Source organism: Trachurus trachurus (assembly GCF_905171665.1).
Source record: "Trachurus trachurus genome assembly, chromosome: 16".
NCBI classification, from domain to species: domain Eukaryota; kingdom Metazoa; phylum Chordata; class Actinopteri; order Carangiformes; family Carangidae; genus Trachurus; species Trachurus trachurus.
In genome coordinates this window covers 17,190,840-17,214,839 of record NC_139902.1, presented here as the reverse complement: position 1 = coordinate 17,214,839, position 24,000 = coordinate 17,190,840, and the positions used below count along the sequence as shown (strand labels likewise).

The window sequence follows — 24,000 nt, the reverse complement described above, 5'->3', positions numbered from 1 at the left end:
ATTTTTTTTATTTTTTATTTTTTTTTAATCTTTTACATTTTCAAAATGACAGAAAAGGAAAAGGGTCTGCAGCAAAGGTTTGTGCACCCTGCATAGTTAGTACTGTACGTAGAACTAACCTCTAAATTTGTAGAAAACTAAAATAATACACTGATATGGCTTAAACTATTGCAAGTTTGCAATGCATGTTTACCTTTACCTTCAACTAACTTTACCTTTTGGAGATCATTTAATCTTCCACTTGCTTAACTGTTCACATTAACAGAAATTTTGAACAGGGGTGCCCAAACGTTTGCATGCCACTGTATCTAGAGCAAACCTCAGAAACAGGTCTCTCTTATAAATGAGACCCTGTGTCCCAATGACACTGTGTGTGAGAACTTCTGCTGCAGTCTGCTTGCAGTCCCCGCAAATAACGTTCAGTCCCAGAGTATTGAAAATGAACCTCATTAACCTTTGAGCCAAAAAGCACAGTTGCAAAAACACACATAGTACACAGTAAACATCAATTGTAGTTAAAGACACCTTTCCACATAAATGCAGTGGAACCAAAGAATAAACCATTTTACATGACTCACTGAGTATTTTGCTGTCTGCAAAAAATGATGGTTTTAAAAAAAGTGAATAAATGATTGTGTGGGATTATCAAAACCTTTATTCCAGACAAGTGAAAAGATTGTTGCTCCCAAGAAAATGGAAGTTATTGGCCAAGTTGTCATTCGCTCAGCACTTAGGTGGGCCAAAAGTTCAGTCGTGAATTGGTAACACACTGGTAGGTCGGTTAGCACTTGTGTAACTCAAAGAGGCTCTACAGTCTATAGTTTAAAAATATACATTTTCTCTTATCCAAATACCTGGAGCATTTTTGTGGGGAATCGGAAACACCACACACACAACCCTCATAACGTCCTGCGTCCTGGAGTGACCATTCTGTGTCATTGACTTGCTGAAGTCATGCTGGATCAGAACATTAGCTAAATGTAAAAATGTAATGAAGCAGAAGACGCCCACACACAGTCTGGTGTCACCTGGTGTTTGAGCGTTTTTGTGCCTGTTGATAGAAGTGTTTATACCTACTTTGTCCGAAAATGAAGAATGTTACTTTCATTAATGTTCAGCACATGGATGAACAGGCTTGTGAATATCCGTGGCTTCAGATAACAGAAGGTCCAGCAGGAAACCCATCAAAAGTCCACTGAAACGTAACAATGAGGATTTGAAATTGTTGGTCATACTTAAATATTTTAGAATTTAACCAAGGGGAGACTGTCAAATGAACATTTTAATAGTATCACTTCCATGTTGTTTACAGATAATGATGAGATATTGTACAAAACTAATTGATGCAACCATTTGCTAAGCCTTTTGGACTTGTTATGCCATGTAGGACATGTATGGGTTAATATACTGTATGATGGAGACTGCAAGGCAACAACAGAGAGGTTAGGTAACTTTTGGAAAAAGCCGTAAACAAGCATTTGCCTAAGGTGGCACAAAATGGATGGTTTGTTTTTTCTTGTACTAATACCCAGAATGCAGAAAGTGTGGACTAGTGAAGAGGAGAGGATTTATTCATAAAACTCAACCGAGTCTTCCAGCTTTGATCCTCTGCTCTCTGTGCTATTAGCAGTACAAAACAAGTACAAATGAGTATTTACAGTAGGTACATGTATTTTTCTCTTGATCCGGATGATGATGATCAGATGTGAAACCCAAGTGGTTCTGTAATTTAATTTAGGAAGCTGTCCCTCACCTTTCAGAAAGGTACTGTGTCAGCTGATACGTTCTCAAATGATTATTCAGAAGTTCACAGTTATTTATCAAGTAAAACACCAATGACACTAAAACTAAACTAAAGACAACTTTTTATTGTTCCAAGCAAGTCGCTCGTGTTTGAAAGAGGAGTTGACTGCTGTAGAGTCATGATATTCTTCACTGGATATCCAATTGATCTCTTATTTGGATTGTGTTTTATAGCTTTGGCTTCCAGGTAATTTGAAACATTCTTGTTGTGACTAATTTGGAATAGATGGAGTATCAGTGGGATAGATAGATTTATCTATCAAAATCATTTTATTTTAAAAGCAAACACTTTTTGCAGGAAAAAATATGACTTTTTTCATACAACATCTGGATATTAAGTGTATAAAACCGAAAGTTTACCAATCTTTTAGTTCCTCGTTTGTTAAGTGCTTTTCCTGCACAGACTGTGCCACTGCCCTGGAACCAGAGTTCTGCCACGACTGACATACGAAACAACAGCTCCAGTCTACTGTCAAATTTCAGAAGTAGAGTGCTCTTTAAAGAAAATGGTTGTCATCAAAGTCATTTTACCATTTAGAGGATGAAAGCCTTCTATCAACTGCAACTGAAATTTTACAGATTTGTTCAATTTGCTGCCCTCTCTTGTATGGTCTGTACTTTGGAGCTTTGCTCAAAATGGTCCAGTTATTGTCTTAAGACAACCATGTGTCAGTCAGCATTAGTTCAAGCAGAGTTGCAGCTCCACTGTTTTGCAGTCAAGTCTATTGGAGACATGATAAGTGAGGTATAACAAAAACAGATTTGCCTTTGATGAAATCTGATGGAGAAAAAAAAAGCAAAACAAACAACAACAACAAAAACCCACAGACACTATCATGTGATAACAAGGTAGCTACTTTTTATTTCATTTCTAACAATATATATTTCAGAGTATCCATGCATAACTCTGCATATCTCTTTAAAGTCAATCATCATCTTTCCAAACACCCAGGGCATCAGGACATTTTTCAAATTAATGTGAAAACAGCAGACCATCATCAACCACTTCCACTTGCGCATCATTGGTTTTAATGAAACTTGTTATGCTGGTTAGGACTCTTAAGTGGTCTCTCTAAATTAATAAAGGTTTTGACTTTCTGCTTGAACATTTCTTTTTGAACAAATGGGCAAAATATGCTGTGATCAAGTATTATCTTCTCTATCCTCCAAATAAATGTTGAAAAGACGATAATCCAACTGGCATGAATCAATTCTGTGTGCCTCTGTAAGATGATATGTAATTAAACCTGTTGATCAAGTAAATCTGTTACACACTTAATTTTATATATTAAAATAGTCAACATTTTCACAAATTTAATATTGTAAAAAGAAAAAAAAAAAGCAGTCCTACAGTATGTTTCATTGCATGTGATTCAGCAGTAAACATAAGGATAAGAGTTTTTTTTTATGCCCTACATGTTTAGGCTTTAGTATCTCCATTTATTTCACTGCCTTGCCTTTCAAGGACTACTAACCTACTGAAGAAAAGGAAATTTCTCAGGAGTGCCCTAAAAGTGAAAGAAATGACCCTCCCTCCCCACACGACACACACTATAAAACGGGCGAATGTTGGGAATCTGACAGACGTGTCTTCACCAGAGAGAAAACCGACAACAGCAGTGTCACGTTATAATGTAAGCCAATTTTTTTGTCACTTTTTTGATTGAAATCTGACTTTTCCTTTTAAAGTCAGTGAGTATTTGCACGGCGTTTGTAGTTTACAAACTTCTAGCTTTGATTTCTGATTTGACACAGTGACCTTACTGGATAATTATAGTTTATTTTGACTAATATTTTTTTTCTGTGATCCAGGACTCGCGCCGCTGCTGGGATGCTGCTGGGTATGTTTGCTCTCTGCCTGCTGTCTTGTATTCATTCTGGCATAAATGCATATCCAGCCAAGCCTGCCAATCCCCGGGAAGGTGCACCACCTGAAGAGCTCGCCAAATATTATTCTGCACTAAGACACTACATCAACCTCATCACAAGACAGAGGTAAGTTCTTAAAATTGCATAAAATTCTCAGAAATGTTAAAGTCAACATACATGCAAAGGTGTACTGATGTGTTGCTTGTCTATTTTATGCACAGGTATGGGAAAAGAGACACTCCAGATACTGTGTTTTCAGATGTATTGGTGCGGGAGAGCACAGAGAGTATTCCAGGACCTAACTATGTGAGGTAACTGTTTTCAAAACTAGGCTGGCTTGTACACATCTGTAAAGCTGCTTCCTGCATTAATATCAGCTTCATTTTTTTCCCTACTTATTTACATTTTCTGTCATTTTTATGCAATATAACCCATGATAGAAATGTAAAGATACTTGAAAAATACTATAATCAATATTATTTAGTAATAATTAATGTAGATTAATTCTTGTGAAGCTGTTAAGCTGATGATGTCCAGTTATTCACACCATGTCAGAGAAGTGTTGACTATAGCTACTTCATAAGGTTGTAGTAAGTGGTGGGTGTTCCTCTTGTACCTGTATGTATATAAGTACAAAAGTACAAAACACACTTTTTACTGACTTATGTTACAGATATGATGGGGTGTCACTGTGGTGATGCTGTTGGAGCTGTCACATCGAGGCTGACTAATTCAAAGCTGGTGCCATGTGTGTTAGGATACTGAAATGAATTAAACTTTTGTTGCATGGAATAAACATTGCATAATGCACCTACTTTCGTCTGTATTCCCATCATTTCATAAAGTATCGAGCAGTACTATCTAGCCACTGTTGTATCTCTATTTGCTGTGCAATGTCTTGTGTTTCCTGAGCAACAGTGCTCTCTACTGGTGCACTGACATCAAAACATTTTGAGAATTTTTAAATTGGGAGAAATACCCTATAATCCATGTCTGCTGCTAATATTCAATTTAGGCAGGAGAAAAAAACAAAAAACTAATCATAAATTGTGTAGGCTACACTACAGTGTAGCATTTACTTGTTAGAGCAAACCTACTGCGGTGTACCTACACTCTGCCTGAAAACAGATTAACAGTTTAATCCCATCAAGTGACCTGGATACATCAAAAGCGAATCACATAACATTGAAAATTTGCCTGACTCGGTTGTGACACCTGGTCCAAGCTACTGGTCCAGTAAAACTATGCCAGCTGGCAAAACTGGTTCTCTTTGAAGAGGCTTCATTGCAGCTGAATTACTTGATTTGGTGAATGGGGTAATGCTTCATTTTGTCCTTCTGATGTGTGGTAAAAATGAAATTACTTATTGGACAGATGTGGGAATATTATTGGTGTCATTGACAGCTGCAACATCTACAGCATGTCTTCTTTATGTGGTAAGTGTAGTCAAAAAGTTTAATATTTAAATATCTGCATGCACAATATAGCCTCTTATGTTTTGCTCCATAAACAGTGAATGGGAAATCATATTAATCAATTAAATCCAAATATTTTTTAATTTAAGACGATTGGATATGTATTCTGAAATTGGCTGCAGTGAGCAGTCAACTCAATATTGCAATGTTATAGGCGACAGTCTACAAACAAAAGGAGCAAAGAGGTTTTTTTTTTTTAAGTGTGGGGCTAATTGATTGGATGGGGAAACAATAACTACATAAAGGCAGTTTACCTCGACATAGCTTCTAGTCTAGACTCCTGGTATTCAATATTGGAGTAGTGTTTACAGTAAATTACATGGGTGGGTAGCAGTGCAGGAATTCACCAGGCTAGATATAACTTGTACGGCATTGGATGTCATTAGCAGCACGGCACAATCTGTGTGGACGGGGGGGAACCGAGGGAAGGGACGCAGGGCAAGAAGGCAAGGCAAGCCTCACTGGAAATGCACTAACAAGTTACTACTATTGCGCAAGTGGTCTGCGAAACTTTGAAATGAAGGGAACCACGACAGCGTGACCGGATGATAGCTACTGATTAAATTAGGTAAAGTATCATTAAATACTTCCCTCCAGACGGGTTAAGCGACTGTCTCATCACGGGACCCCTATGGTTTCTCTCTCGGCTCTCACTACTGGACCAGCAGCGGCTATAACCGCGGCTAGCTGGTTTGGAGCCACATGATATTACACTGTTAGCTGCTAACTGGCTAAAGACCGGACTTGTGACCGACTCTACCTTTCTAGTACCACGTTACACGAAAACACGAACGAGTGGAGTTGTTGTTGTTGTTTTCACAGACTCGACTGTTAGTTTGAGGTAACATTATTAGGTGACAGTCTGAAATGTGTCTTACACGTGTTAAGCGCACGCTAGTGTTTGAGAAGGAGTCATTAGCATTGCTAACTTGCCCTAACGAGCCATCTAACCCAGCGGCGGCTCACACTAACTTGTAACGGGACAGGCAGCGGTGGATTTACCGATAACGGACCGTGACGTGTTGTAGCTGCAGTGTAATTGATTTTTAAAATGTCCAGTCGTTGTGTATTAACACTTAAGTGTCGATTCAGCGCTGCTAATTAGCTGCCAGTGGCTAGTGTATTCATATTAGCTGAGGTAGTTCATGTCGGAGGTGCAGCTTCAGCAGCTTAACAAGTGTCACACTCGCTGCAGTGCGAGCGTGTTGGTGTTGAAAATACTAGTTTTGGTTGGAAGTTGTTGTAACTTTGTGACTTTTGTTAACGTTATAAGTACGAGTCGTTACGGACCTATCCACGAGCACCGAGCCGCTCACCTCCCACTGTGGGCTGGCTGCCCCTCCTCACGTGTCTCTGTAGTACGGGACGGGTGGGTGGAGGAGGAGGCGGTGTCCTGCGTGCTCATGGTCCCATCTGAGCCCCATTCAACACGACCGTCTTTAAATCCCCGAGGACTGTGAATGAAGTGGCTCATACTCTTTATCTTGTATCTTCTTGAAACTTTAGTGTCACTTAGTTTGTTGTTGCCTTATAGGTCAGACTTTTAGTTTACATGTAAGTAATGCCTCGTCGTGCTAGGTTATGTCATGAATCTGATGCCATACATTGATGTTGCCCCAAATATAAAACGTTATGAGACAAATGCACATAATGCACATAAGTCTTCTAATGTCCTGTTTTTGCCTGACCAAAAGTTCAAATAACCCAAAAATATATTGCATTTTTACACCATCACCAGCAAGGCATGGACAGGCTTAGTAACATCTAGGCTATACACCTTCTTTTTACAGTCTATGCTATACACCTGTCCAAGATATGTAAAAAAAAAAAAAAAAAAAAAAAAAATCAGATTCAGAAATTGCTTTAATATTCCAGCATTATTTTAAAGTCAGCATTATTCCTTTATTGTTAGGAATATTTAGTATATGAAACACCATTAATTGTTCTTGATGTATTCCAGCATTTTGAAACATACATGTGTATTAATTGTCCGCATACAGATGAAATGTCCCATGTAGGTACAGGTACAGCTTCAGCTTCAGCTTCGGAGCTTTTAACATTTTTAAATCCATAGAGCACTATTAATACCGAGTCACACTGAGTCACACTCTTTAGGAGTTTGATATGACATGGTGCCAATTGCTATGATTGTCTTGTACATTTGGAGAACCAGAAAGTCTGCGCCCTGAACAGGAAATTCCTGGCCAATGAAGGCCCCCCTGGGGTAGAGAGGAGCTTACGTACCAGCGTGTGGTGATTTTATCAGGACCCAAGAGGCCTTTGGCTGTCTGGGACAATTCAATACTAAGTAATGTGATTTGTTTCCCTCCCCTTTCTCTTTAGCCCGGAGGAACCAGATGAGTGTTTTGTAGAAAACGTGTGGCTCCGTGTCGGAGTGCTGCACTGATGATTTGAACATAGCTCGTAGGTGAGTTTATGCCATTCATGGTCTTCCTTTTGGCTCAATCTGATCATCTGTCTGTTTGCTGTCTTTGTTGACATGAACTACAATGCTTCATTTATGATGTTTATACAGTTTAATGTGTGGTGGTCTGTACTTGTTTGTCCACCTACCTATGAGGCAGGGGCAGATCTGTTTTTGCCTCACTCTGTTGGGACACTGTGTTTGTACAGTCCCAGTCCCAGGGGCCTCCCTGTGTGTGGTTGGCACAACCTTTAGCCTGACAGATGGGAGACCCATTTTCATTCAATAGCTTTCTTTGTCATCCCCTTAATTCATAAATGCTCATTGCTCACTGTATTAACATGTGCAGAAACACTGAGACATTTTTTCTGTGCTATTTCTCATGCATCATCATTCCCATGAGCTCTACAGAAATACATATTGGCAAATGTCTCTCTTTTGACATGGCTTGTGGGGATTTTAGTGAACGTTATACTGACTTGAGCAGGTTTCCTACCTTCTGCAGCACTCCAGTTGCACTGGTTTCTATAAGCGGGCAGTTGGGTGGCTTTTGACCGTGCTAGAGAGTTTCAACGTCCTGAGCTGAGGAATAATAATCATGACTGTGGCCAATGCAAAGTCTGGCTCAGGTAAGCTGTCACAGACAAAGTTCTTTTGCACAGGACTGTTATAATGCTGTGTGCAAATTTTTTTTTATAGTTGACATTCAATTAACATTTGAAGAAACGGTGCGTATTGCCCAGAGATAGTTGTGTGGGTGTGTTTGCTGCTGCCTCTGAATATTCACATTTGTCCCCTACGTGAAATAAAGCAGAATCACATATTACAAAACAGACAAATGTTGTACTAGTTTGTTTTATAGTGGCTACATTCATTTTTAAGGATATCCTGTCAGACCTTAATTTTTTTGTCTACTTAAGTACAAACTGTCTGACAAAAACTGATGAAGACAAATGGTTTGCTTATTGCTCTCAGGGTGTATGATAAATCCTATTTTAATGGACAGATAAGTACTGGAAATTATAAAATGATGCATTAATTTTGTTGTGTCAAATTGACTGGTTAATAATAGCTAGTTTGGCATTAGTGTCTTGCTACGTGCTTTCAGTCCCTACAAGGCAGACCTATTAGTAGAATAATTCCTTTGTGACTCATGGAAATGAGGGACGTTCTCAGTGAATTGGCCCATTGACTGACAGTCCACTTATTGTTCTTGCCTTATAAGCTCTTATTATAGTCACACTGTTTTGTTGTTTTTTTCCATCTGTCTTTTCATTGGCTCAGAATTTTAATTATTACTGGCAATAAGCTTTGTGTGTCACAGACAGTTTTGCCTGTATTCACAAAGCAGCGTCGTTGGAATTTATTTTTTAAAATTTAGACCAATTTTGACGTGCACTCTTTTTCCTCTTCAGTAATGCAGCAGGTACTAGACAACCTTAAAGACCTGCCATCAGGAGGAGCCAAAGATATTGACCTCATCTTCCTCAAAGGCATCATGGAGAGTCCCATCGTCCGCTCCCTTGCCAAGGTAACACCCTGCAGCTACACACAGATATGCATGCATGCATACACAGAGCGGTAATCTCATTAGCTGGTCATCAAGCTCTAGCTATAGTAGAGAGGAGGAGCAAATGTAGTAAGTGTCACGTGTCCCTCCAGAGGATGGTTAACTCTTCCTGACAGTTAGACCAAATGGAGCTCACCAACCTATTTTAAATCCTGAAGCACAATTTGCAATGCTTTTTGAGCAAGGATGTGTATCTGTAAACAAACTGTGTCTTGTAATGTTATACCTCATGACATGTCATGAACTAATCTTGCTTGCTGTGTGCCCACTTTTCCGGTGTCAAGGTTAAATTACACGCAGGAAATATCTCACATTTAGGGCGCAGTGTAACGCTTCCCATCATTAGAAGAACAAACAAGCATCAAATGTACTATGAGCATGGTCGCACAGTACAACTCCTGTAGTTATTGAACAATTGAATGGAAGCATAACATTCAAAAGGTTTTTTTTTTATTGTTAAAATAGACAGCAAATGTATCTTTTAACCTCAGTTAAAGTGTAAAAATTTTGTCATGCTAAAAGAAGATGACAGCATGACGAATGAATGGCTTACATAACAGGAAAAAAATCTCCAATGCAGATTGAGGTCATCAGGTTCAACTACTGCATCTATAAATAGAATGATTTCTATAGAAAACCTGTCACAAAGGCAAGCTCTTGTCCTAATTTCTAGCAAACATAGCTCCGCTCTCCTTAGATACTAGAAAATTTCCTGGTAGATGGAACCACATTTAATTTCTAATGTTTAACTGTTCATTTCCTTTTTCTGCCTCTGTATCTCAGTGATAGTTTGATGAAGAATATTGCCGTTTTGATGGCATCTCACTGTAACTTGATGTGTGTGAGCACAAGAGAAACGTTAGAGACAATATAGTGTTTTATCAGAGGAGATGGAACAATATGTCATTATGTATTAACTCTGAGATGCACAATTAGCAACACAGAACGACGTATGTAATTACTGCTCTCATCTGTCTACCAATTAGGGCTTTTTGGTTAAACTAGTTCAAAGAAGAGTTCTTTTTTTTCTTATTTCTTTGCCTTGCTATTTTGTTCATGTGTAGGTGGGTCAATTAAGCTTGTGACAGAGATATTTTTCATATTTCCAATGTCCAAACAATAATAAAAATGTAATGAATTGCAGTCGCTGGGATGGTAGCTGTCTTAAGAAAAGCAAATACAGTATATTTGAAGGGAATAGACTGAATGGACAAAATATCCTGTGAATAGGGTTTGTGAAAGGCTCAGCACCAGAGCTGTTTTACTAAAACAACAAAAAAATACTAAGCCAAAAATGTAGATGTGGTTGTTCTGATCCCTGAAAACCATGACATTCTGCAACATTTCTTTCCTCAAATTGGTAAAAGAAAAAAGAAATCCCTTTTTATTGGCACAAATATCTTTCAACAGAGTTCTTGTGTTTTCTGTGTAGGCTCATGAGCGTCTTGAGGAAGTGAAGTTACAAGCTGTGCGGGACAATAATGTTCAGCTGGTCACAGAGATCCTGGATTCCCTCAACAACCTGCCAGAAAAAGATGCTGTCGCTGCAGAGCTTGCCAAAATCCTTCAGGAGCCTCACTTTAAGGTATCTTAGGCCTCGTTCCTCTGGTACACAATTGTTGCTGGGTTCAAATGGGGATGAATAGACCGGAGATTTATAGGATGAATGGTCGAGCTTGTGTTTTGTGTGTGTGTGGGAATGGGATGTTTGAGCTTTTTACTCCAACCATTGCCTAATTTTCTCTGAAGTGCCTGTTAAACAGCTCTTTTTCTTTGTCGCCCTTTATATTCTCGACCACTTGCTAGCTGCAGCATGGGAGGGTGGGGGTGTATTTCCTCGGGCCAATAGCAGGCTGAGTTATGTGAGTAAAGTGAGGGGGAGAAGGCCGTGTCACCTTCTCTTTCAGTAAATCCTCACATTTGCTGATGCAGTTAGTGGTTTCTGACTAATGCTAACTCTATGTTGAGGCTGCAACGGGTAAGAAAAAATATGGTTCATCTTCTTTATTTAATAGTTAATCCTGTCAATGCAGGCATGGGAATGTCTTTTTAGAAAGGGTTGTGTCAAAGGAATGTGTACAGCCAAGTGATTGATGCTTTTACGTTTTGATGTTTTAGTGTTAAATGCCTGTTGCAATGCCTGCCACTGTAGCTTTTTGTATTCTCGTAGAAGCTACCACATAGTAGCACAATCGCAGCTGTGATTGCTGTCTTTTTTTCAGAAAAAGATGTTGAAAATGTACTTGAAGCTACAGAGATTGTGAGCTAGATGTATTTTTCATTTCTCTCTCTCTCTCTCTCTCTCTCTCTCTCTCTCTCTCTCTCTCTCTCTCTCTCTCTCTCTCTTCCTCCAATCTTTCTGTCTCAGTCTTTGATAGAGGCTCATGACAAAGTGGCTGCAAAGTGCTATGAAATGCCCCACACTGCAGTGAACAGCGATGCTGTGATGACCAGCTCACTCATGCCAGCTGATGCTGTCAGGATGATTGGCATCCAGAAGAAAGCTGGGGAGCCCCTGGTAAGTCTTTCAGGCATGTACACCGACCACAACTCGAGGTAACATGAACTACTCCTGTAAAGCTGTGAAGCACTTAACACCTCCTCTTTTATTGACCATCAGTGAGAACAGTGAGACAGTTTCATGTAATCTCTCAAGACGAGTGAGTCCTTTTACTGCAGCTACACTGACCAACCCATGAAATTGGCCTCCGTAGTGATTTCTGAAGTGCGGACGTATGAAACTGAATGAGTGCTACTCTCTTTCAGGGAGTGACGTTCCGTGTGGAGCAAGGAGAAATGGTGATCGCACGGATCCTGCACGGCAGCTCGATTGACAGGCAGGGCATGCTGCACGCCGGGGACATAATCCGCGAGGTGAACGGTCGCGAGGTCGGCAGCAACCCCCATGAACTCCAGGAGCTGCTGAGGGACTGCAGTGGGAGCATCACACTCAAAGTCCTGCCAAGCTACAAAGACACACCGGCACCGCCACAGGTGAGGAAGGGAGGGAGATGCTGCAAATGATGTTTCCTGTTTTAGCATCTCAGAATATTTTTTTCTTTACATCTGCTCATGTAACATTTCTTGAAATCACAGCTGTAAATGCACAGGGATACAGCGGCAGTGATGGGTATGTGGTGGTGCACTGGAGGCTGGTCAGGGGTTATACTGTACCTGTCAGGGATTGGGCGAGGGCTGCCTGACCTGGCCGATCTTAGAATGCCAGGCTTCTGAAAATGGAGCCCGCTGAGGGTCTATTAATATCACTCCACACTATCTGGGACATACAGCACACTATTCACTGGAGCCCCCCCCCCCCTCTCCCCTCTCCTCTTCTTCTTACTGTAACAGGCACACACAGCAGCTGATACTGAGGAGCAGTATGTGGGGTTATGTCAGACACTGACCTTTGTGCCTGGGAGGATCGGATGACCTCATTCTACTGTTTACTTATGTATTTGTTGGGTTTCAGTCACGGTTGAAGATTTGACTTGTGAATTATGCCACCAAAGCGGGAAAAAAACATGCTTGTGATAAATCTATCAGCGACCCTGAAAAATTAAAATCTCCTTGACTGCTCTGTCTGATCTGATCTCATGAGTGAATCTTTAATAGTTGCAAGGAAAATGTTCAAAACAGAGGAAGCACAACCAACTCTCTAAGAACTACTTAATTTAATTTGAGTGTTTAGTAAAAACAAAAGTGGGCATGCACTCAACAGTTTTAAATAAGAGGTATATCATTAGTTTATTCTACAGCCATGTTACTGGCTCTAAGACGTGTCATTGTTGTATTTGCTCTTGGTGTGACTGAACTCTCTGATTTCTTGTTCACACCCTAAAACTGTAGGTTTATCTGAAGCCACACTTCAACTATAACCCGACCACAGACAACCTGATCCCTTGTAAAGAGGCTGGTCTGGCCTTCTCCAAGGGAGAGATTCTCCATGTAGTAAACAAGCAGGACCCCAACTGGTGGCAGGTGAGCTCCGTGGTGGTGAACAACAGCGCTACTTTGACCAGAGCAGCATGGCTGGTTGGGAGCTGTATATGAGGTATTATCGTCTCTCAACTATTCTGATTTCCATTCAGGCACGCAAAGTTGTCGGTGGAGCCACTGGCCTCATCCCCAGTCAGTTCCTGGAGGAGAAGAGGAAAGCTTTTGTGAGAAGAGACTGGGACGCTTCTGGTAGTGGTCAGTACAAATTGTGCTCTGTCCTTCACGCCATGATAACCAGTTACTCTTATTTGTTTTATCGTGATAGTCAAACATCTCTTGGCTTTAGCACCACCTTGTGGTGACCTGACACTCTCTGTATGTGGCTCAGGGATGCTCTGTGGAACTCGAACTGCAAAGAAAAAGAAGAAAAAGATGATGTACCTCACTGCCAAGAACGCTGGTGGGTGTCACTTCTTGTTATCCTTTGTACATACAAGAGATTTTAACAGTGTGGAGAAACACAGAACTAATTCAGCCCCTTGTCTTGCTTTGAACAGAGTTTGACCGTTTTGAGCTGCAGATCTATGAGGAGGTAGCAAAGATGCCACCGTTCCAGAGGAAAACGCTTGTTTTGATTGGAGCCCAGGGAGTTGGCAGACGCAGCCTGAAGAACAGACTTATTCTCTTGAATCCTCTGAGATATGGAACCACTGTACCCTGTGAGTGTGCGAGACAGACAGCCGAGGCAGTTCAATTGTCTTTACTCGGACTAGATTTCCTGCCAGGGCGCATGTCACACCTTTCCCCCCCTTTTCACCTTCAGTCACGTCACGGCATCCCCGAGAAGAGGAGAAAGATGGACAGAACTACTGTTTTGTAACAAGGGAAGAGATGGAGAAGGACATCAAGGAGAGCCGGTACCTGGAGCACGGCGAGTACGATGGCAACCTTTATGGCACCAAGATCGATTCGATCCATGAAGTGGTGGCTATGGGTCGCACCTGCATCCTGGACGTCAACCCTCAGGTTAATTTCAGGCACGCACACTCAGTGTGTAGATTTTCTTTCCCCTCAAGCTTTGGTTGTGACAATCTGTTTTTTGTTCAGGCTCTGAAAGTGTTGAAGACTGCTGAGTTTATACCATTCGTGGTGTTTATTGCTGCTCCTGAGCTGGACACACTAAGAGCTATGCACAAAGCTGTAGTAGATGCTGGACTTACTACCAAACTACTCACAGTAAGTTTTGTGTGGATTTAAAGGGGAACTATGCAGGATTTGTAGATGAACTATGCTACATTTTACCTTAATTAAACAGCTTTGGAGTAACCTGTAATCTCTTGTTTATGAAAGATTAAACTACATAAATATACACGTTGTAATATATATATAATGTTATCTATCGCTCTATTGATTTTCTCAAAGGCTTTGTTGTAAACAAATGCACATGGCCAGGAGGAGGGTTAGCAAAACAGCGGAAAAGCGACCGGACTTGCATAGTTCCTCTTTAAGCTTCTCTGAATACATATTGGTTATAATGGGAGTTGCTTATAAGTGGTTGATGCCTCCATTATTGTAATGATCTGAATCTCTCTCTGTACTAGGAGAACGATTTGAAGAAGACTGTGGACGAGAGCGCAAGGATCCGCCGGGCGTACAGCCACTACTTTGATCTGACTATTGTCAATGACAATCTGGACAAGGCCTTTGACAAGCTGCAGGAGGCGGTGGAGCGATTATTCGTAGAGCCACAGTGGGTTCCAGTCAGCTGGGTCTACTGATGCTTGACCCCCGCTGGATGGATGGAGCTGTTCAGAGCTGCTGGGCCTGGGATGAATGGGGACACAACCCTGTACTGCACACAAACAAAACGTTTTGGACATCAGCCCTGTGTGAATTTGGGTCTTGCACAAAGCTGCATCAGAGTCACCTTGATCTGAATTGCCAGATTCCTTAAGAGCACACTATGCAACTGACAACACACAGGAAGTGTACTTATTGGCAAAAAAAACATTTTTTTAAACTAAGCTTTCTATTGAAATGGATCATAAGAGATTACTGGCCTGTGTGTCAGGATGTTTTAAAAAACAAAAGCAGCTTTTGCCATGTCCTGTTATTTTAATTTTACATCTGTATGTAAGATAGGTAACGTGTATTTATTCTACAAAAACAAGGAGGGCTTGCTCATTGAAAAGGACAATACCTCAGTGTTACAGTTTACAGTGCTTCTGCCTCCAGTACGTCATCTCATTTGTCACTAAGAACCTGTCGTCATTCACGTAGAGTAGTGTCATTTTTTGAGACCTTATGAAGGTTACGTCTAGGCCCTGGCGTCTTTGCAGTTTAACCTTAATAAAAGGAACATGTCATGCCAGTCACTGTTTGATGTTGTACAGGAAGAAGAGTAATACTGTAGTGTTTACCATTATCTCTCTTTCACTCAAGCACAACAAACATTAATTATGTTGATTGATTGTCAGACATTTGGATCATGTATGTGTTATGGACTGTTAGACCAGTTGACACGGTGCTGTTTGTTTGTCTGGAAGAAAGAAAAAAAAAAAAAACTTTCCACAGCAGGGTACTGCATCTCAGTGAACCATCCCTTTTGATGTGATATTACTAAAAACAACTTAACTGTTTTAAATAAAGTTCATATTTACTTATAAAAGGTATATTTTACAAGATTTCAGATGTATTTTCAGATGTAAAATAAATAACTGGTGTTTTCTAATGATCTGCTTTGGTTTTGTTTTTTTCTCCTGGCAGAATCACTCAGTGAACATGTTGAGTATGTGTAGATGAGCAGGAAAAGAAAGAAATTGTCCCAACAACCATAGTTTTTTTTTTTTTTTTTAGCACCATAGACATTAATATACAAGAAGGATACAAATAAAAAGGTGAAACAACTTCCAACACCATTAACTATGTTTCCTAACAGGGTCAAAATATAAAAGATGAACTTAGACAAAAGCTGAAAGACGTGTGCAATCAAACGGCATGACGTTTGAATATTCAACAACTAATTTGTTCAAGTGCTTCAGAATGAGGTTTGTGGTTGGCATGTTAAAAACACCTTCAGAGAACAGTGTCTTTGGAGCAGTTTTGTGTGGACGTGTCAGAAAATTTCAACTAGTGGTTATTTGATCTAACAAAACATAATGGTGGAAAGGCCATTAAGACTGAAGTACACAGATCTCCTTTAGCTTAATAATTGGTGTTTATCTTACAAACCAGAGCCACTGAGAACTTATGGACAATCGCCAATTATTTACTGAATAATCTAAAATATAGACATTTTAAAAATCAATCTTTCTTTCCCTATAAAATTACAAATCTATCAAAAATGTCCCTTACAAACTCCCAACAGCTTAAAAAGTTTGTAAGTCGAGTTGCTTATCAAAATCTGCAATGACTTTTCAATGATCCATGATTATCAGTTCACTGACAATTTTTTTTTGGTTCTACACTGGTACATGAATGTATGAAATCAACCGAGAGTAAAATGCCATAGGGTCTTGACATAAAGAAAAAAAAACAGCTGATAAATAAAACCAAACATACACATGGTCCCCTTTACCACACTCCAGTGTGGTATTTAAAGTTTCTAGCTGATATAAAGACATCTTTGGTTCAAGCTCAGGGAGCCAATGAGGCCAGACCTCTGATGGCTATACACAGCACCAGAGGAAGGTTTCCTGGCTTTTGCTTTATCTCCATCTTCACTGTGTCCTCGTCTCTCTTCAGGGACACATTACAGGAAGCAAACATTTGTTCAGCCTTTTCGTAAACGTCCCCCGTAAGTGCAGTCAGACGACATTCTCCTTTCCCAGATACCATCTGCACCTGGAGTTGGTGAGATAGACAGTCAACAGAAAGCTCAACGATGCATCACTTCAGATTAAAAAAAAGAAACATTTAGTAAAATCTGACTTTACTGACCAGTAGCTCCATTGTCTGTAAGACTGTGGGGCTACAGCACATCCCCAAGACACCAAGACAACTACTGGTCATCTCTGCAAAGACAAAAGACCCAGAAACAGGAAAACACAACTGAATAAAATGAGCTTTCCGGTACATTGTGCACACAGTGGGAACTATACAACTCCACATCATTTTCCACCCAAGTTTAAAATTATGAATATTTTCGCAGATTGAAGACATTTAGCAGTATTTCACTGAACGCTGCACACAGCACGGCTTTTCTCACCGTCCAAGGCGCTGCTGACGAGGTTCAGGGCTGTGAGGACTGACGTGGACCGGTCCGTCTGCTCTGACTCCACAAGCCCCAGAATTGTTTGGATATTCTGTTTTTGAGACTCTGTCGTTGTAACATCAGGTCGGACGGGAGTCTCACCCAGGCACATCTGTTCCAGCTGAGACAGAGGAAGACACCCATATTTAAAAACCAGCACAAAAAGTTCACAACTCAAATCCACCATCGAGGCCTCTTCTCTGTCCGTATCCTTACCGTATCCTGGAGTGCACTGACTGCTGTTTGGTCCTGCATTATGTCTGTGAGCTGCTGGAGCAGAGAAGACCTGGTGGCAACAGGAAGAGACGACAGCAGCTGGAAGTGCTCATTGAGTTGCTCCAGGTCTGGTCGTGGATAGAACAACAACAAAAAAACATCTTTATCATTCTCTCCAAAGACAGAAACCATGCGCCATGCAGCAGGTCAGTAAAACCTAAGACTGAACCAGATGTGGGAATAAAATAAAATAAAAAACTACCCCAACACCAAATAACCACTTAAATTCTTCAAATTGCTTGACATAATCCGTTCACAGCACATGTTCACAAACACACATGTTTATCACACTACTCTGATAAGACAGAGATGGCCTCCACCCTCTCAAGGCCCTTTATGGCCTAACACACATTTACTGAGCATGTCATCAACAATGACCCCGAGTCACATGTTTTATAGCTGCAGAAAGAAAACAGTAATGTACCTTGTCGAAGACGACTACTGTGAGAGTCAAGACCTCCTGAGACACCCGACAGCTGAGCACCGCCGTCTACTTCAAAACCTCCAGTGGTGTCTGACATTAGACACAACTCTGAGGAACAAACAGCATGTTACTTTACTAATAACAACAGATTCTAATTAAGGTTCATCATTTGTTCTGATCAAATCTACAGAGTACATAATAACTTCTCACCAAAGGATCCATTGTGTTTGATCTCCAGCTCTATGAGGGAATAGGCAAGGGTGGTATTGATGGGAATCTCCATGGTAACGTTACTGTCTAAACTCAGGCTCCCATTCTCTTTCAGTGAAACCTGCAGAAACAACAACAATAAAGCACATATTTGAGATCAAACATACCAATGTCAGCACCTGGTGGCCAGTTTTAAAGAAAATATGCACTTTAAACAATAACCTGCTGCTAATACATTGTACATTTATGGATTTTTTTGTTTTGAGGTGCGTCTCATCTGTCTACTGTATTACTAGACACGAGCAGTAAATTAGTTTTCAGCCTCAGAATAATCGAGCAAAGGCGTCTATCTAGACTGAACAATTTACAACTATTGACAAAACCACCCAGCTTTACTACAGCTGGCAAACGGTACCAACTATATAGAGCTCCACATATTTAAGTTTCATGGAGAACTGAAATCACATTCTGAGCTAGAAGAGGAAATATAAAACAGCTTTTAGGGAATGTAGGCACTAGGCTGATCAAAAAAGAGGAAATTATTATTTCATTCATACTCACTTCTCAAATATCACATAGCAGCAAGTGGCTGAATTCTCACAACCATGTAGAATATTATGACAATGAGTGTTTCAATGCTACTACTCTACCTTAGAGCTTGTGGGGCTACAGAGGCTGAGTTGTCCTCCACACTGCCCAGCCTGCTGCACCTCCTCTATGACCGAACAGGGTGTTGTGGTCCAAATTCGCTCCTTCACGATCCCAAACACTCGCTTGTTCTTCTCCTTTGTCTGCTGGATCAGAGAGTGGGACATGTCCAGCACCCTGAGACAGTGAAATTACAAAAACATCAGTCAGTGTTTAAGACCAATTCTTAAGGTTTGATAGTGACTTTCTGATGAAAAAGAAAAAGACTATATATGACACGAATACAGACTAGTAAATCTGATGACTACGATTTTTTTTTAACAAAAACAAATTACATGTGAGCATATTAAAGTTCAACTGAGCCTTGTGTTTTGAGTGCAACTTTATGAGTGGTCAAAGATCACTGCTGCTGTTTGCACATCTCTAACAGAGTGCTGTTTCTGCAGTTTTTTTTAAATTTTCTATTATTGTCAGACAGAGTCTGTTTCAAAACAGACAGCACAGTGGATACAGGTTGGGCACTAACCTGCCTTTGGAGTCTTTCAGCAACTTCTTCACATTCACTTCCTCTTTCTTCAAACTACCAAAGGACGACTGGAGTTTTGAAGTGTCTTTTCCCTCCAGGTTCACGTTGGAGTGGACAAAACTTGCATCTAAGTTTCCCTGAAGGCTGTCACTGTATGTCCCGTTAAATTTGATGAAGTCTGACTCTTTGTTCTCTGTGGACAGGGAAACATTCACAGTACTGATATAGATATTTAGCAGGGGGCACTATGCAAATGAAGACGGCTGGTGCATGTATAGACTAGTACACAGGGCTTTGGTATCTACCTGGAGTTATAGTGGTGTCTCCTACGAGAAGATCACTGAAGTGGAAATCAGTGGGAAAGTACTTGGACCTTTGCCAGAACCAGAAACGTCTGCGCTTCACCACCACCACCGTCAGGATGTCTATGGTGTCATTCAGGCTGGACACCGGGATCAAGAGACCTCCACGGTCCACCTCCTCCACAAAGTTTTTGGTGGCTGTGGCAAACATCCCCGAGCTGGATCAAACCTATGAGGAAGATAATACTATTAATGATAATAGTGGTATTAATAATTATAATGATAGTAATAGTAAAAGTGAAAACTTGTTTGACTAGAGATGGCAGTACCATTTAAATACCACACCCCATCAGGGTTATCTGACCTCAAACAATCTTTTTCACCATCCTTTTCTTTTTTTAAAAACTTCACTATAACAATAACACAACAAAAACTTCTTCCATTTTATATCCTTTCTTTCAAGAAAGCATATCAAGCTAAACAAAGCTTAAAGAAGCAGCTTGTCGCGCGCACAGCTCTGCACAGCGGCTAACATGCTAACTTAGTAGTAGCATCAGCAAACGCATCACTTTTAACTTACGACACTTCACCTGCTCGTAAACTGAAGTCAAACAAATGCAGAGGCTGCAGTTTGTTTCCACCGGAGCTCCTGTTGTCAGTAAAGCACCAGACACAAAGTTTGTCCTTGTGCAGAGACTCTCAGCAGCACAGACAAGTCAACAGCGGCGCTGCTCAGACCGGGGAGGCTTCCTCTGTTTTTGTTACTCTGAGGCTCCGCCCCTCCAGCTGCGGAGAGGACACTGTCAGAACACATCAATAACACATCAATAACACATCAGTTACACATCAGTAACATTCATGATAGTACATTTATATATATATATTACTTATTTATAGTCTGAATTCCCCTTACAAGTTAGTGTGAATCTGAAAACCAAAAGTCAAACAGATTTAATGTTTTTGTTCATTGCAGTGTTTTGTCTCAACTTGCTGTCAGACAGATGTGTGCATGTCAGTGATGAATTTGCACTGTAGGTATGTAAGGTATGTACACATACTGTAGCCTACTGGTGGTGGTGGTACACTGGTGGGCATTTATTGCCACCTAGTGGCTTGTTCACGTTGACCAGACATGACTGTGTTCATTAACAAAAGTTCATCTTCAGCAGTAATTTTACTTCTACAATCATGAGCGTCCCATCTGACACTTCTGGCCTACAGGATCTACCGTATGTTTACAGTCCTTCAATCACTGCTTACAAGTAGAGAGGATTCAACAAGAACCGGTTAATGCATCTGTGGGAAAAGAGTGAAAACAATAAAATGACATACAGCTCCCATGTCACAAAATCACCAAGCTGTAATTAGCGTAACAGTTGCCATAATGGGAGGAGCCAACAAAATCACACACTGTTCCCACGCCAAACCCAGTGGTTGATATTCTGTACATATAGCCATATACTGTATAGCTGCTTCATCAGATAATATTTGTGTAGAGTTGTGTATAATAAACAAGGCAATCACAGTGACTCTCCCAAGAGTAGAGAGCGGAAAGAACATAACTCAGCTTTTATTGTGTGTTCCTATTTCTACAATATATTGGCACTGAGAATAAGAATGGAGCTGCTGCCAGAGCACTGAATGAACTTCCTCCTCTTCTGGGGAAATGTGATTTAAAACTGACGATTCAGTTGTTTTTCTCTTTTCCTGTTGGTACATTTATGACCAAGTGGCTTATCTGACCAGTCAGCATCTACAGTCACTGACAAGTTGTAGCAGCACAGTTGCTGTCAGTGGTTTGAACAAACAGCTCCCCAAAAAACACTTACACAAAAAGAAAGCATCAGAGATTTTATTTGAGCTCATGGAGCATCGTTCCGGACACTTTTTGGTCCCAAAGCCCAGGGTCCGTACAGACAATGATGCGATGGATAAAGTGAAAAAAAGAAGGGAAAAAAAAAGGCTGGATTGGACGTTTGCTACTGCTGCTCATTGTTGCACAAATCGTTCACACTGTCATAGCAAAAAGCATGTTGTGAGACAGAAAGAAAAAAATCAGTGGACTATACATCATGTGAACAACTTAAGAATTCAATACAAAACATAATCTTTTAAAAACATATTAGAGATGCAACAAAAATAAATTAACCAATATGAGTACAACCAGTAAGGCATCAGGCAGGTACAGAATAAATATTAGATGTATACACTTAATCAATGGCATATCAAGGCTAGTTTATCTCAGAGGTAGAGAATGTCCATGATAAGACGACAGCTAAAGTGACCGGTTGTTCAGCAAATCTTAAACAAGAGTAGACCAGTAATGAAAAGCATCTAGTCGTTTGCTGACACCAAATATTTTTTTTCCTTTTCTCAGTTTCAGTTGTACAGTGTAACATTAGAGGTGGAAACATGGGCAAAAGTTACTGAAATCGATCAACATTCTCATAATAATACGCTTGCATAAACATGTTTACACAACTCAGATAAGCACTTGCTATTAAGGCAATAACTTTGATGAACTGCAATAAAGAAGACAGTACTGAATGTGGACGGCGAGACTGGGGCGCGGACGTCACCAGAACCAGCCTGGATCACGGTAGAGGCTGTGCGGGTTGAGATGTGTGTGTGTGTGATGTGTAGTTCGGGGGGGGGGCGGTCACCACAGCGTAGGAAAATCTATGTGGGTGAAGCCGGGGTCCTTCCTCAGCTCCCAGTACGTGTTGTTGCTCACCCAGGTTTCGTCCTTCAACTTCCTGAGGAGACCGAGAAAAAAACAGACAGTAATGAATACGGTGAAAGACAGGAGAGAGTGTGGAGAAACTGAACCTATGCCACAGTTGACTGCTGCCGCGACAAGCTGCAAGCGAGGCTATTAGGGGCTGAGATAGGCTCACTTGATAAGTCACTTCCTTAGTGGGGAGCAGATAAATCTGGGTACTTGGGTTACCTAAAAAATTTAGGTTGATGTGTTTCGTTGTTGTCCTCCAGGACTCGCCGTCTTTCTCTCTGCATCTGTTCAATCCTCTGTTTCTGCTCCTCTGCAGCCTCCGAGTTCCCCTCCTCCAGCAGTCTGCAGGCCAGACACAGACACATTCATTATACAAACAGAGCCAAACATTCATCCTCAATATTCAATTTTAATCTTCATTTAGGATTTTTTGGCTCTAAGATAACTTAATTATGGATAAACACAAACACATAAGTCAGGATACTGAAGGGCTAGAGGTAGCCTAGTGATGTTTGTTTTTTTGTTTTTCACTTTGGTGCCAAAGTGAAGAGAGTGCTTCATATTTCTGTGGCAGCAGCGTGCAGTTTAGACTGAGACTTTTAAACCTTAAAAATGTGAGCTAAAATTAGTTTGATGGCTCTGAAAGCCTCTGCAGCTTCTTTCTATTCTTACCATGAGTATCAACGCGCCTATTTTGGGGCTATTTTTGATCACTGGATACGGTGTACATTTTTCAAGACAGCCTGTCAAGACCGTGACTAAGATGCATGATGTAAGATTATAAAAGATGTGCTGCTTAAGTATTCACTGGGCTGTTTTTATATCAATTTTCTTCTATAACATTCTTGTAGAACTCTCACACTTTTCACCATAACAGAGCTTTTTTTTCGCGCTTTCTATTCAGTTTTTGCTCTTACCTTTGGTCTACACGTAGTCTGGTGTCTGTGGGCGGTAGCAGCAGCTTCAGAGATGGGTCCAACTCATTCAGCTCAATTGCGAACTTTGTAAAACCGTAGTACTGCTCATGGTCTACTGGCATTGCATCTGAATTACAAACAAATGACACCCGCTGCCTTAGCTGCTGTAACAGGGAGAGCATACATTATAAAACAGGTAGAGACTTGTCATACTTGCTCTCCAGATGCATGTGGCTGCAGGCGGGTCTCCACAGAAAACTGCTTCGTGCCACTTTCCAAAAAGTTTGCGGACGACCTTCCCTTTCTGGTCGGTGATAGTTCCCTCCACCTCATTCACACTTGAGTTCCAGTATTTGGCCTGGTAAGACAATTGATGAGTTGAAGAGCAACATAACACTCAACAGTGGGTGTGTGCTTGTCTCAAAGCATTTAACCGTCTCCTCTCAGTGAAGACTTCCATAAATCACGCTGAGGAGTTCCTGCTGGCTTGCAGGTGGAGAGCACCATCTGCGTATAGACGGGGTTTATGTACTCACGTAGGAACTATGGCACTAACTGTGGCGATGGTTGACTTATGTACAGTATATGGAAATATGCCTTTTCACTGCTCAGAGGTTATTTCGATCAAGCCTC

At 40.8% G+C, this 24,000-nt stretch overlaps 3 protein-coding genes across 6 annotated transcripts in view; 1 reads left to right on the top strand and 2 right to left on the bottom strand.

Annotated features, from left to right (window-relative positions):
* The first annotated feature begins 5,558 nt into the window (after positions 1-5,558).
* On the top strand, positions 5,559-15,709 carry pals2a (protein associated with LIN7 2, MAGUK p55 family member a). 3 transcript variants are annotated; one of them, XM_083989676.1, is made up of 14 exons: positions 5,559-5,715; positions 7,491-7,575; positions 8,078-8,201; positions 8,988-9,103; positions 10,575-10,727; positions 11,511-11,660; positions 11,909-12,136; positions 12,992-13,123; positions 13,234-13,336; positions 13,470-13,541; positions 13,639-13,800; positions 13,905-14,107; positions 14,189-14,317; positions 14,683-15,709. In XM_083989676.1, the coding sequence occupies exons 3-14, from the start codon at positions 8,171-8,173 to the stop codon at positions 14,857-14,859; spliced, it is 1,656 nt and encodes a 551-aa protein (XP_083845802.1). In that variant the 5' UTR covers positions 5,559-5,715; positions 7,491-7,575; positions 8,078-8,170; the 3' UTR covers positions 14,860-15,709. The 3 variants fall into 3 exon arrangements, with proteins under 3 accessions (XP_083845802.1, XP_083845803.1, XP_083845804.1); XM_083989677.1 differs by having other exon boundaries at positions 8,060-8,201; XM_083989678.1 differs by lacking the exon at positions 8,078-8,201.
* Positions 15,710-15,939: 230 nt separating this feature from the next.
* gsdmeb (gasdermin Eb) lies at positions 15,940-20,462 on the bottom strand. 2 transcript variants are annotated; one of them, XM_083988979.1, is made up of 10 exons: positions 20,300-20,462; positions 19,723-19,948; positions 19,418-19,610; positions 18,894-19,068; positions 18,244-18,364; positions 18,034-18,141; positions 17,550-17,677; positions 17,289-17,454; positions 17,021-17,094; positions 15,940-16,924 (listed from the first exon to the last, which is right to left on the bottom strand). In XM_083988979.1, exons 2-10 carry the CDS (start codon positions 19,928-19,930, stop codon positions 16,718-16,720), a joined length of 1,380 nt encoding a protein of 459 aa, XP_083845105.1. In that variant the 5' UTR covers positions 19,931-19,948; positions 20,300-20,462; the 3' UTR covers positions 15,940-16,717. The 2 variants fall into 2 exon arrangements, with proteins under 2 accessions (XP_083845105.1, XP_083845106.1); XM_083988980.1 differs by having other exon boundaries at positions 20,310-20,407.
* Positions 20,463-21,710: 1,248 nt separating this feature from the next.
* The window catches only part of osbpl3b (oxysterol binding protein-like 3b), a 30,103-nt gene continuing 27,813 nt past the window's right edge, over positions 21,711-24,000 (bottom strand). The window contains exons 20-23 of the mRNA XM_083988920.1: positions 23,581-23,725; positions 23,368-23,494; positions 22,670-22,792; positions 21,711-22,475 (exon numbers count right to left, since the gene is read on the bottom strand). Coding sequence (XP_083845046.1) covers positions 22,379-22,475; positions 22,670-22,792; positions 23,368-23,494; positions 23,581-23,725 — 492 coding nt within the window. The 3' untranslated portion in view covers positions 21,711-22,378. The remainder of the gene's footprint in view (positions 22,476-22,669; positions 22,793-23,367; positions 23,495-23,580; positions 23,726-24,000) is intronic.

Bases quoted from the DNA above. Each gene is read 5' to 3' on its own strand.
- pals2a (XM_083989676.1), top strand. From the start codon at position 8,171: ATGACTGTGGCCAATGCAAAGTCTGGCTCAG. The intron at 12,137-12,991 runs GTGAGGAAGGGA...CTAAAACTGTAG, and splicing joins ACACACCGGCACCGCCACAG to GTTTATCTGAAGCCACACTT. The intron at 13,124-13,233 runs GTGAGCTCCGTG...ATTTCCATTCAG, and splicing joins AGGACCCCAACTGGTGGCAG to GCACGCAAAGTTGTCGGTGG.
- gsdmeb (XM_083988979.1), bottom strand. From the start codon at position 19,930: ATGTTTGCCACAGCCACCAAAAACTTTGTGGAGGAGGTGGACCGTGGA. The intron at 19,069-19,417 runs GTTAGTGCCCAA...TCACTGTCTCAG, and splicing joins CTGAAAGACTCCAAAGGCAG to GGTGCTGGACATGTCCCACT. The intron at 18,365-18,893 runs GTAGAGTAGTAG...TTGTTTCTGCAG, and splicing joins GTAGCCCCACAAGCTCTAAG to GTTTCACTGAAAGAGAATGG.